The sequence below is a fragment of the Nematolebias whitei genome, chromosome 17 (genome assembly GCF_014905685.2).
Source record: "Nematolebias whitei isolate Nwh7 chromosome 17, NemWhi1, whole genome shotgun sequence".
NCBI lineage: Eukaryota > Metazoa > Chordata > Actinopteri > Cyprinodontiformes > Rivulidae > Nematolebias > Nematolebias whitei.
Window position 1 is genome coordinate 34116909 of NC_056514.1, and position 12542 is coordinate 34129450.

Here is a 12542-nt window from a genome sequence, read left to right on the forward strand (position 1 = left end):
ACACACTAACCAATCAACTAACCAACCAACTAACCAACAATGCAAGACCCACCAACCAACCAAAATGCAAGACTTACCAACCAACCAACCAACCAAGATGATATCAGATGCCTAAACCACCACAGCTGACTCCATTCAAAATGGAAAAGCAGCAAGTTTATTTCAAGCTCCCACTGAATAACAGAGTTTTTCCATCAAATGCTGAGCCAGTCAGAGGAGCTCATTTCAGTGGATTATATTCAGGATCTTATTCTTTTGGTCATGATCCATACCTCAAGACCATGGGTGAACATTTAAACATAGACAAATAAAAAAAACGGAGAGCTTTGCCTTTAGGCTCAAGTCCTTCTTCATCAAGACAGACTGGCGCAACATCCCCATCACTGTGAATGAGACCCTAGTCCATAGATTTGGGGTCTTCGCCTCAAGTGTAAGAGTTCAGGACCTGCAATTCTTTCTTGAGTGATGGCAGGATGGAGAGGGAGATAGTTAGACCAATCAAGGCCACTCTGGATTTGGATGAATTTATCTAAAACATGTTATCAACGTTTAGTGCATACTTTCTTAAATAAGCTTCCTCAAAAGCCTCACCCACAATTCTTTGATCCCATTTCAAAATGCTTTGTGTCTCTTAATAAATCCCAATGCCGATTAGTGTGTTCAGTCAACCTTCAGCTGTACGTTTTCAACAGTATGCCACAACGATTTTACAAAAAACTAATGTGTGAATCATCCTAAGAATGCATTTATTCATTCATTCCGTCAAACTTTATTTATGCAGGTTAGTCTCATTGAGCCCCGAGGACTCATTTACAAGAGAAACCTGTTTTAACAAGAACAATGAGAACAGTAGACAATCATAAAAAGCATGTCAATTGAAAAATAAATGGAAGAAAATGATATTAAAATACTAAACAAAAACAGCTACATTATAAAGCGATATAAAATATCAAAAACAGGAACATGTTTGCGTTGGTTTTTTGCCATGAACTTAGCAGTTGTTTGAAGTCACTTAGAAAGGTCAAGGTCGAGAGCTTCAGATCTTTTTGCAAGGTGTTCCAGGAAACATGAGCGGAGTAGGAGAAGGCCCTTTTGCCTAGTTCAGTCCGCACTGAGGGTACACTGCATGTAATAATGTCCTGAGAGCGCACGCTGTAGCTGCACGCACTTAGTGACATGTAGGAGGAGATGTATGAAGGCAACAGACCAAGAAGTGATTTAAAGATGAAAATGTACCAGTGAGGGAGTCTGAATGAAGTTAATGATGACCTATTAACCAGTGAATACAGGGTGCAGTGATGGATACGGAAAAGTATCTTCTCAAAAACATAGACCAGAAACATGTGCCTTATTTTGGCTGATAGTTTTATTGCTTCATCTTTCTTGGCATGGCAAGTCTAAATGTCTTCTGAGTCATCACAATTTTCTGAGAACTTGTTAAATTGGCACAGACACGAGGAACATTTTATTTAATGTAACATCCTAAACCCAATAGGGATGCAAGAGGAACGCAAAAAAGACATGCCAATGAAAGCGTGTAATTAAAAAAAAAATCCAGTTGGTGCTCACGCCACATCATCAAGGTTAGCAGTTGAGCGCAGCTTTTACGTAAAACGACCCCCCCCCCCCCATAATAAAGTTAATAAAGTGTACAAAATGAAAACACACAATACAAAACTGAAACAGTCTTACTGTGTCACAGGTGTGTAAGGCCAAGAAGATAGTAAAAGCCCCGTTGGTTGGTCGGACAATTGACCAGATTGTTGTATTCAGGGTCCGTGACTTTAAAAACCTGTAGGCAGTGAAAAAAGCAACAATAAAATTTAAACAGTTTTATTAAATAAACACACCTTTCAACCACTTTTGTTGCATTCTGCTTGAAAGCGAAAGGCAGGCTATAAGTGTAAAAACACTATAGCCTGCTTTTCACCTTGTCCATGCCTGTGTCTATGTGGGCTTTTATGTCTGTTTGCAAAATAACTCACAAACAATTGGACATTTTTTTAATGAAACTCAAAAATCAATGATTGAATATAAACCTACAGCTGATGAACATTTGGAGCCACAGTTAATCGGCATTAAAGAACATACAAATGGTCTGTCATGATCTTAGCGTGAGGTTGAACCCAGGGTGCAGACGGGACTCGGAGCTCGTGGCTAAATAAAGAATATTTATTACAATCAATGAAAAGGACTGATGTGGCAGTCAAACTTACATATAGGGAGGAGATCAGGAGGGGAGCAGAAACAGAACATGAACACCTAGAAGCACAATCCACGGATAAACAAGAAGACGCCAAGACACAGAATAAATAGGAACACCAGTGATCGACAATGAAGAACACCTGGGGTGATTAGGATAGGGGCCAAGCGTGTAGGAGTTGGAAAAACACAGGGAAGACAAACACCAACACACCAATCCTCACAATAACTCAGCCAATTTCACAGATACTAAGCTAAAACTGGGTGTGGTAGTAGCTGAGAGTCATCACCAACATATATGTATACATATACTTTGCCATTAATTATCAGAGTCAACATTCTCCGAGTGCTGGTAGGCCGCACATGATCCTACAATAAGGTTTCAAATTGTGTATATTGATATTTTCTTAAGGAAAGTTAAGTCTGAGATTGTCATCATTGTTCCCATACAATGGCAAAATTAGTTTTTTGCATTTAATCCATCACACGTGAGATACACCCAGGTGGAGCAGTGGGCAGCAATGTAAGCACCCGGGGAGCAACTAGGGATTAGGTGTCTTGCTCAGAGACACCATGACATGTGGGAATGGCTGGGAGTCGAACCGTGACTTCTCTCGGCCCCAGCAAGATTTCACCAAAACAACTAGAACTTTTTTTTTTTATTACTTAAAATGATTATAGTCTGAAACTCTTGCATGAACGGAGGAAGGTGGTATGCATTCATTTTGGAAATACCAGAGTGGTATTTAGATTCAGATTAAGATACTTATTGGCTGTGCCACAGTTTAAGCTCTGATAGTCTGGAAAGCGTTTTTAAGCATCTTATGTTGGTGTTACTACGTGAACATGCGTATCTGTGCTGAAGCTGTTGAACGCGGCGGTCCGACAGAATCTGAGTAAACCTTGGACTGACTAGAAGCACGGATTATGGGAAATGATACACCTCAACCTCAGCACCATTGGCAAGACATACCTGGTCTGTGCTCTGCGCGTATACATTTACATAGCAACACGGATGTTTGGTTTAAAAAAAACAGAGCAAACAAAACAAACGGTGTGTGCAGGGGTATAATTAGATGACATAGCGTTGTTTCACCGAAGAATGACATTTGGAAGAAAACGCTTTATAAGCTGAAAAAACAGGCTCTCATTTGGCTAGCCATTAGCCTAGCGTGCACAAAGACTTTTTCGTCTGTCTCTATACTTTGAGCTTAATGACTGATAAGGTACAAACCACAGAGAGCTATTTGACAGAACATCTACTTAAAGATGACAGGAGTGTCGACTTCCAAGGAACGCCCTTTATCCTTGAGTTGCAGTCCCTTCTGTAGCTATTGAGTTTTTCCTTTAATGAAGTCGGAGCATTCCTGACTAACCTGAACTGTATTCACGACACTATAGTTAGTTCATTTTCTGTTTCTTTCAGCTAAATCAATAATAATTCAAGAACGCAACACTCAATCAGATGTCAAGCGTTTGTGAAATTGTGAATATTAAACAGCGACTGCATAGAGGTTAGTCCGTGATAGTGACAGTCACCTCCAGGATAAGAAGAGTCTTTTAAGTTGAGTTAATACTTAGAGTAAGTTTAAATTTGAAATATTTAGTGAGTACTTTCCTCCAGGATGAAAGGTGATCAAATGTTGTGCTGAGAGGCTGACCTGTTCCGTATATATCGCAGGAAGTCTTGATGCAGAACGTAGAAGCGGCTCTCGTTGAACTGTCCAGAATAGTAAGTTATGGGGCTGGAGGAAAAAGAGAACACATTAGAATCTGGTGAGAATTAAAGTACAATAACAGCAACTAATAACTGTAATTTATGATAAACTGTGCATGATGCCAACATACAGTTCCTATAAAAAGTATTCACGTCCATGAATAACTCACCCTTTTATTACTGTAATTAATCAGTCAGGATCAATAAAAATGGGCCTTGCGACAAAATAAACAAATAATAAAAATTTAAATTAAATAAAGAATCGTGAAAACTCTTCAAATGAAAATCATATTAATACAAAATAATGCAAATTAAACTGCTGATTTGATATTTTGGCTGCGTGTAAAGTCTTAAGCTGTAGTAAAACAAAACACATTTGTTCTTTATTTATTTGCAAAAGTCACAAATTCGCCTACGATTCAGTGGCTGAACAAGTATAAACTGACGCCTCAGTGCCTGGAGAGCAAATCATTTTCAGGTTTCAGCTGGCTTTGTACCATTTTTATTGTTGCTGCAACTGTTAAAAACAGAAAATGTTGTAGGTATGAGTGTATGAGGACGCTATAAAAGCAACAGCATACAGTACAACCCATATATTCTGTATATAACCAACCCATGAAATAAAAGATACAAGTTTAACTCAAACAGGTATTTTAAATTAGAACACAACATTAAAAATAGTCAAAAGTTAAAAAAAAAAAAGTTAAAATGACAATATGTTAAAAATCATGTACAAGCTATTTTAAGTAAAGCTTCACAAAGTGTCTTTACTGAGTAATTGTGAAACCAGCTTGGACACAGACTGTTTTCCTCAGGTGTGTTCAGTCTACGAACGTCCTCCTACTAAAGATGATGCATTTTAATGACCTAATTACTCGGCTTGTTATGTACTGTTCTGTTATGTGTGTTTTAAACCATTGTAATAGTTTTAAATGGAATTTAAAATATTTTTTAGTGACCCATTGTCAGTTCTTTAATTATCTACGGTTCAGAGGCAGATCGTCAGTGGAGTCATCTTAATAATTTACTTAGCTTCAAAATTATTTTATTGTATTTTCAATAATTTTCCACATAGAAATACATTGAGATCTCTTCAATCCCGTATAAAACATTATTCTTTTTGGAATCTGCTTCAGCATGGGGGACATATTTGGCCTTATTCTGCTTCTTTCAGTTTTTCGCCAGACTTTTGCTGCCTTTAGCTTTTAGCTATTTGTTAGCTGCTTTTAGTTTTTAGCCACACCTCTGCTACTTTTACCCACTCTTCTGATACTTTTAGCATTTAGCTAGCCTTTTGCCATCTTTAGCTTTTAGCTATTGTTTTACTACCTTCAGCTTTTAGTCTTGTGCTATTTAATTATTAGCAATTTTTGGCTAGCTTTTTAGTACTTTTAGTTGTTGCCTACAGTTCTGCTACTTCTTCCTATCAGCTTGCTTTTGAATACTTTTAAACTTTAACGAGCGTTTTGGTTTCGCTTTCATCTAAATGCTTGCTCCTTTTAGCTATCCTGATGCATGCTCAATAATCCAGGTAGAAAAATCCAAAAAAGTTCAATCTGGTCCTCTGGACATTCAAAAAAACAAAAAACAAAACAAAAAAAGGTAGATACGTTTCGTCTTTCACCCAAGAGACTTCCTCAGTCTGAGGTGCTGTATTCACCTCAGTCTCTTAAATAGCACCTTCTCAGAGTGGATCAACCAGTTTGCTGCTGACAACCAAAACCAGCTGATCACATGCTCAAGAAGGACCAGCTTATATCTAGCCTTTTCTTACTGTTAGAGTTTAGTTATTATTCTGCTATTTTTAGCTTTTAGTTAGTCTTTTGCTACTTTAAGCTTATAGTTTAGTTATTATTCTACTAATTTTAGCTTTCAGTTAGTCCTTTGCCATTTTTAGCTAGCCTTTTGCTACTTTTGGCTAATCTGATGCATTTTTTAGCTAGTTTTTTTGATACTCTTAGTTAGCATTTTGCTTTATCAACTGAGTTATAGCTTCTTCAACGAGTTTTAGCAAAGTCATTCAGCGCTCATTGTTCACAAAAAATGCAGTTCCTCTGGTCCCAACAAAATCTCAGTAATTACAGAGTCGAGTATGTGTCAGTCAAATATTTTCCTATGTATTAAAATGCAGAGACATGCTGGGGGTGACACCATGCAACATGTTTTGTTTCTGTACAGAATTATCATTGCTAAATAAACTTCATCTGAGTTTAATATTTACCCTTTTTGATCAGATCCACCTTTTGACTGGAGAAGACGCTGGAGCCACAAGTAGTCCCGATCCCCTTCAGGAATCAGGACGTACTTTATACCCTGAAAACAAGGAGAGGGGAGGTATTTTAAATGTTTGAGGGTGATAAACTCTCAGCGTCACTGTGGGTTAAATACCTCATCGTGCGGGGCGGATTTGTACCCGTACTTCTTCAACAGGTACACTGACGAAGAGATGGAGTAAGACGTGTGAACGTACACCGACGTTCTGTTCCCCACGTCTTCCTCATAACCTTTGATCGCTGCACCGTTCACCCTGTCACACAAACAAATCAGAAACCTTTCTTTGTGGCTATGAAATAACATTATACTTATAAAATGAGCAAAAATTTGCTGTGGTAGTAGCTGAGAGTCATTCTGACAGACCTGCCGCTAACCTGGAAACAACCTCTGCCATTTTTAAACTCAATTATTGGTTCATAAACAAGTTCAGTTTGTTATTATTGTGTATAACTACACAAAATATCTTTAAACTTGTGTTTAGATGATATTGTTGTGTGATCTGATGTTAAAAATAATAATAAAAAAAAACTTTCTGCTCGAAAGTTGAACTTTTAGTTGTGTTTCGTTTCTGCCGCTTTCAACTGAGCATTCATTAAGTTTGACAGGTGTGATTAACGCCGAGGTTCCTGTATGCGCTGAGGTAATCGCTGTGGACTACAAATCATTAACGGTTCCTTTGATCAACATTTTTGAAGTTTAATCCAAAATAAAATACCATGGAAAATCAAACCCTGGAAGTTAAGTATAAGGAAACTTTAAAAAAAAAGTGTTATCAACGTTTTTAAATGAACAGTTTCATATTGAACACACTTGTGTAGCATTTACAAAGCTCATCTAAAAAAGATCTCTCTCTTCTTTGTTTTAAATAAATAAAACCAAGGTTGCTGTCATATAATCCACTCTTTGACCTAAAACAGGAATTTTTGAGTTCGGACATTGTGTTAAAAGCAAGTAAAAACAGAATGGGATGATTTGTAAATCTCAAAAACCCACATATCAAATGGTGCAACTGCTAAAGTGTAAAACATTAAAAAAAAAATATTATTTTTTAATGGCAGCAACACATCTCAAAAACGTTGGGACAAGACCGTGTTTACAGCTCTGCAGCATCTGCTCTTCTTTTAATGATAATCTGTAAAGGTTTAGGAACTGAGGACACCAGTTGTTGGAGGTTTTGGAGGGAATTTTGTCTCATTCTTGTCTGATGGAGGATTTTACCTGTTCTACAGCCCTGTCAGGTCTTCATCACTAGATATTGTACTGGACTAAATATATAATAATACACTATACTAAAACTTGCTTATAATTTTCTGAATTGATTGAGCCTTTTCAGATTAGTAAGATGCACACACCAGAGGCACTACTGCACCCCCATACCATCAGAGAGGCAGGCTTTTAAACATACTTCCAACAATAGGCCTTTCTCCTCTTTAGTGCAGAGGACCAGGTGTCTGAGGACTCTACAAAAATGTCTAATTTGAATCTGTACGACCACAGAACAGCTTCTCATGCTACTTTGAGGTTTTCCTTCTATTACTTCTAGCTTTTAGCTAGTCTTTTGCTACTTTTACCTCACTTTTATTATGTTTAGTACAGTTTTTAGCTAGTTTTGTGTTTAGTCTAGCAGCTGGATAGCGGTTTCCTACTTTTAGATTTTAGCTAATGTTTTGGTTCTTAGCTTTTAGCTAGTAGCCTGCTTCTTTTTGCTTTAACCGCTCAGTTTCAGCTTTTTTGGCAACATCATCTGTCGCTCAGCATTCACACCTTATGTTCACAGAAAAAGCACTTCCTCTAGTTAGTTAGGAGATCTGATAAGAGCCGAGGTGAAAGTCAATGTGTTCTGGTATCTTTATTTAGTTGTCATGCAACACATAGTGCAGAACAGCTGCTCACTAAAATAAAAAGTCAAATTCAGTCATCGTTTATGCCACTTGTGTTCACCTCTGGTTTTTAAACCTGATCAGGGGAGTCCGATGTCAAACGATCAAATTAACGCAGTACAACGTAACTGTATCATGTTTGGTGAAACTCAGAACCCAAATGTGAAACCAAAACTCAAAAATGCTCAAATATTATAATTAATTTGTTAAACACGAAGGACAATAAAAGGCTGAGGCAGCACGAAATACTTTGCAAATGACAACACTAAGGAGACTCGGAAAACCAGACATGAATCGTTTACAAGCACAATGCACGGACGAGGGACAAACAAAACGACAGTATTTAAAGAGCACTAAAATATTAATGAGGATCAGGTGAGAGTGGGAGGGAACAGAACTACCTGAGGGGAAAACGCTGGGGGAGCTGAACACAAAGCACAAGAACTACAGAAAAACTAAATAAACAACACACAAGACAAACGGACAAATTGCATTGTTAAGATGAAAACCAGTGGGCGTGTTAAAGGTTAGTGTCAAACAATTATTTACAGTTTGAACAAAGGGTGCCGAGAGAGCTAATCACGCATGTGCTACGCTAAGATGACAAACCTGGGAGCTGTAATTAAAATGAACGCTTAGAGTGAAATGTGTTGAAACTCGGCTGTAGAACAAAAAGAACAAGTTTGCTCTTTTCTCACCGGAAAACGTAGTCGTGAGCATCGATTTCTGCCCCCATTTTGGAGCCGTTGAGGATGCCTCCGGTTCCCACCACAGCGCAGTGCATGCAGCCATCGCCGCCTGGTCTTGGAAGGAGCAGCGGCTCGTTTGGCTTTGGGATCAGCTTTAATGCAGCCATTACCTCTGCAAACAAAAACAGAAGTTGAATACATGTTTAATTTCTGGTTCTTGTGAGAGGACGGCCACCCAGCACCTGACATCAGCTTCTCTCCACGGCAGGCTCGTGTAAAGGTCCTGTAGCTTTTTCAGACAATAGAAGCCAGGGCTCAACGCCACTTAAAAACCATTTCCTCAATAATCAGATTAAGAGAAGAGCAGAGCTGTCATCACCACTTGGGGCTGTTGGATCCTGTGTTGATGGAGATGAACCTGGTATAACTTGTCTTGTAACGTTCATTACAACTCGTCTGGACTATTGCAATTCACTTTTTGTGGGCCTGAGCCAGTCATTACTGACTCGACTTCAGCTGATTCGGAACGCTGCTGCTCGTCTTTTAACTGGCACCAGAAAACGAGAGCACATCACCCCTGTCTTAAAATCGCTACACTGGCTCCCAGTTTGCTTCCAGATTAATTTTAAGGTTCTTTTGTTTGTATTCAAGTGTCTTCATGGTCTCGCCCCACAGTATCTGTCCGACCTTCTCCAGCCGTACATTCCCTCATGCTCTCTCAGGTCAGCAGATCAGCTGCTGTTGGCCATCCCAAAGTCCAACAGGAGGCTGAGAGGTGACCGAGCGTTCTCAGTCGCCGCCCCTAAACTGTGTTAGTGTACAGCACTTTGGCCAACGGTGTTGTTTTAAAGTGCTTTATAAATAAAGTTGTATTGTATTGTATTGTATTGTCTCTCATCAATCATGTTAGAAATTAGCAACTCAAAGTGCTGGGAGAGGTTTCCCTTGTTAAAAGAGAGCTTACTGGGACTGGTACACAGTTTGCATCCATTTCAGGGGTGTCAAACCAATTTCCACCGAGGGCCACATCAGCATAATGGTTGCCCTCAAAGGGCCAGATGTAACTGTAAGACAGTATAAATGTAGCTAAATTTAACTAAATGTAATGTAAAATAAATGCAACTACAAACAGCTTCCATCTGCATCAACTTTTCTCTTCCTGGACATTTTGGGATCATTGTTTGTGTTTCTCAATTCCACTTGTTTGAAAAATGATATTGACGTGGAAAAACTGCAATGTAGTGGTGGGATGCTGTTACTTCGCGAGTAACATAATCAGCATGCATTATGGGAAGTTTGTTGCCAGTGCACCTTTTTGCCTTGTTTATTATACGACAGTCAGACCTTTTAAGTGCTTGCGGGCCATATAAAATGGTGTGGCGGGCCACATCTGGCCCGCGGGCCTTAAGTTTGACGCGTGTGCAATACATGTTTCTTGAGAAATAAAACTGGCATAACTTACCCAGTCTCCAAAACTATCTGAAGAAGAAGTACTGCAGGTTGAAATCCACAGAATAGCAATACAATAAAACTATAATAATATCCGTCTAGGATCACTATGGCTGCGGTTATGAACATGGTAAATGAAACTGACGTGTCATGATTATCAAGTTTTGGTTATGTTTTATGTTGCAGCATTCCAGCGAACCAGAAAGGCTTTGCGTGTAGTAACCACAACGTGCTTATTCATGAAGACAATTTCAGTTTACGAATGTAATATGTCTTTTTAGACAGATCTAGGAAAATATAAATTTGGTGTTACGTTAAAGAAGAGAGAAATCCAGATTGCAAACACTGTTCAAAATAAAGACTTAGCATTCCTTCAAGAAATACCTACTGTCTGGCACCTTTTGTATCAGAGCTTTAAAGGAAATCCTCTTACGAACTGTATGTCCATGAGTTCTAAATATGCATCTTTCTGAGAGTTTCAATAAAGTGTGTTTGCAATTTTATGTATTAGGGTTGTCTAAATAAATCTCCTATATCACTCTTTGAATCCTTTGAATAAAAAACAAAACCTGCAACCCTGTCTAACGCAGGTAAGATACTAGCTACTCAAAACTACTCTACACACATACAGTTAAAATAACTCTGGCCTATTCCAAGAAAATGAGTACATATATGTGATGATTATCAATTTACTTGCCATTCATTAATCAAACATAAGTTTTGGAGAACTGCCAAAACAAATACATACCATCATGCTTCATTTGCATAAAACCAAACGGGTTGTTAAAATGTGAGAGCCGGTTCCACTCGCTCATGTTGATGCTATCTCTGTGCAGATACAAGCGTATGTTGGGCAAGAAAGCTTTCTGGAAGTCGTTGTCCTTTGAGTTACGCAACGACTGGATGCATGTCTGGGTAGGACAAAAAAAAATATCGAATGACAAATAAATTCAAAATGTTCATTTAATCAGGAACTTATCCAGGGTGTAAAGAATAAAGATGGCGGTTGTTTAATCAAGGCAGTTAAAGAGTGTATTGTGTTTGATTTAATGAGCAACTTAACCAAATAATTGTAAAGCGTACAGAGAGAAGAGCAAACAGAAAATGTATCCACACCAAAGACACACAACTGAACATCTTTCCAGCAGAACTGCCAACACCAATTAAGTTAATAAATTTGCTAAGTTGTCATAAAGCACTTACTGTCAATCTAGGTGGAACATCCTGATTATAAATGTCCTCAAAGTCCCACTGAGGAAGCTTCTTGAAGGACTCCTTGAGTATGATGGGAATAGGAGTCTCAGGAACAGGGGTTGTCGTATTAAGTGATTTTGTACTTTGCGCCGATGGTCTCAATTCTCCTTTCTTTAGCCAAAATTCAGCATCTTTAATGAATCTGTTTTCTCCTCTGGTTGTGTTAAATCTCAAAAAGACTGGCCAGCTGGATTTGAAATTTAATAAAATTGCAACAAAAATTAATTTAGCAGGCAGAACTCCTTGAAAATAACAGAAGCACAGAATCAAAATCTTCCACTATGAAAAATGGGAAAAAACAAACTTACCTCTTGGTTTCTGGTAAATGTTCCTGCATTAGAATAAAAATGAAAATGCTGGCTAATATCACAGTCAGCAAAGAAAAAAGTCTGATACTTTGAATTGCCATCCCTGAGAAGTTCAGCCGAAGGCAGATGAAAAAAGCACGTCTTATCAGTTAGCGTAGCTCAAAGGACGAGTTTGATAGAAATCTTGTTCAACAGTTTGTTATAGTGAGCTAACCATCCTTCCGTTTAGTTCAGTCAGACAAGTACTGCTAGAAAAGTCAGACAAGGCATTTGCTCAAAGGCTGTAAAGCCAGCTGGATTGTAACTTGGCACTGGTTTCTGGAAAAATAACATACAACAATAAAACATGTAACACACCCTGAAATAAAGCTACTTTATTGTTGTTGCTAAGCACTTTGACAACAGGTTCTGTTTTAAATGTGCTCTATAAATAAAGTTGACTTGACTTGACTTTATTGCATAAAAAAGGAAAGGTATACACAAATGTAGGAATAACAGAGAAAGCGCTTCTCTTACTGATCTGTTTTGCATCTGATCTGATCCTGCACCTTTGTGACCTCTGCTCCTTGTAACCTCACTGTTCCACCCGCCTCCCTCTCATTCACACACGTACCTCTGTCTTAAGCCCCAAGTATACTCCTGCGTACGTCCGTTCACGCGTATGTACGCATGTACTGTACGCAGAGGGTTCAGACTTGATACTCGAGCGTACACCCTGAGCAGCTGCAGAGCAGCTTCACAGATAAGGGGCGTTTACCTTTGGGACAAA

At 38.6% G+C, this 12542-nt stretch overlaps 1 protein-coding gene across 1 annotated transcript in view; it reads right to left on the reverse strand.

The window, feature by feature from the left end:
• Nucleotides 1-11916, reverse strand: part of LOC119423538 (alpha-N-acetylgalactosaminide alpha-2,6-sialyltransferase 1-like) — a 22273-nt gene extending 10357 nt beyond the window's left edge. The window contains exons 1-8 of the mRNA XM_037690936.1: nt 11774-11916; nt 11415-11652; nt 10960-11122; nt 8772-8934; nt 6308-6446; nt 6141-6232; nt 3864-3947; nt 1674-1792 (exon numbers count right to left, since the gene is read on the reverse strand). Of these exons, the coding sequence (XP_037546864.1) occupies nt 1674-1792; nt 3864-3947; nt 6141-6232; nt 6308-6446; nt 8772-8934; nt 10960-11122; nt 11415-11652; nt 11774-11874 (1099 nt within the window). The 5' untranslated portion in view covers nt 11875-11916. The remainder of the gene's footprint in view (nt 1-1673; nt 1793-3863; nt 3948-6140; nt 6233-6307; nt 6447-8771; nt 8935-10959; nt 11123-11414; nt 11653-11773) is intronic.
• Between the last annotated feature and the right edge of the window lie 626 nt (nt 11917-12542).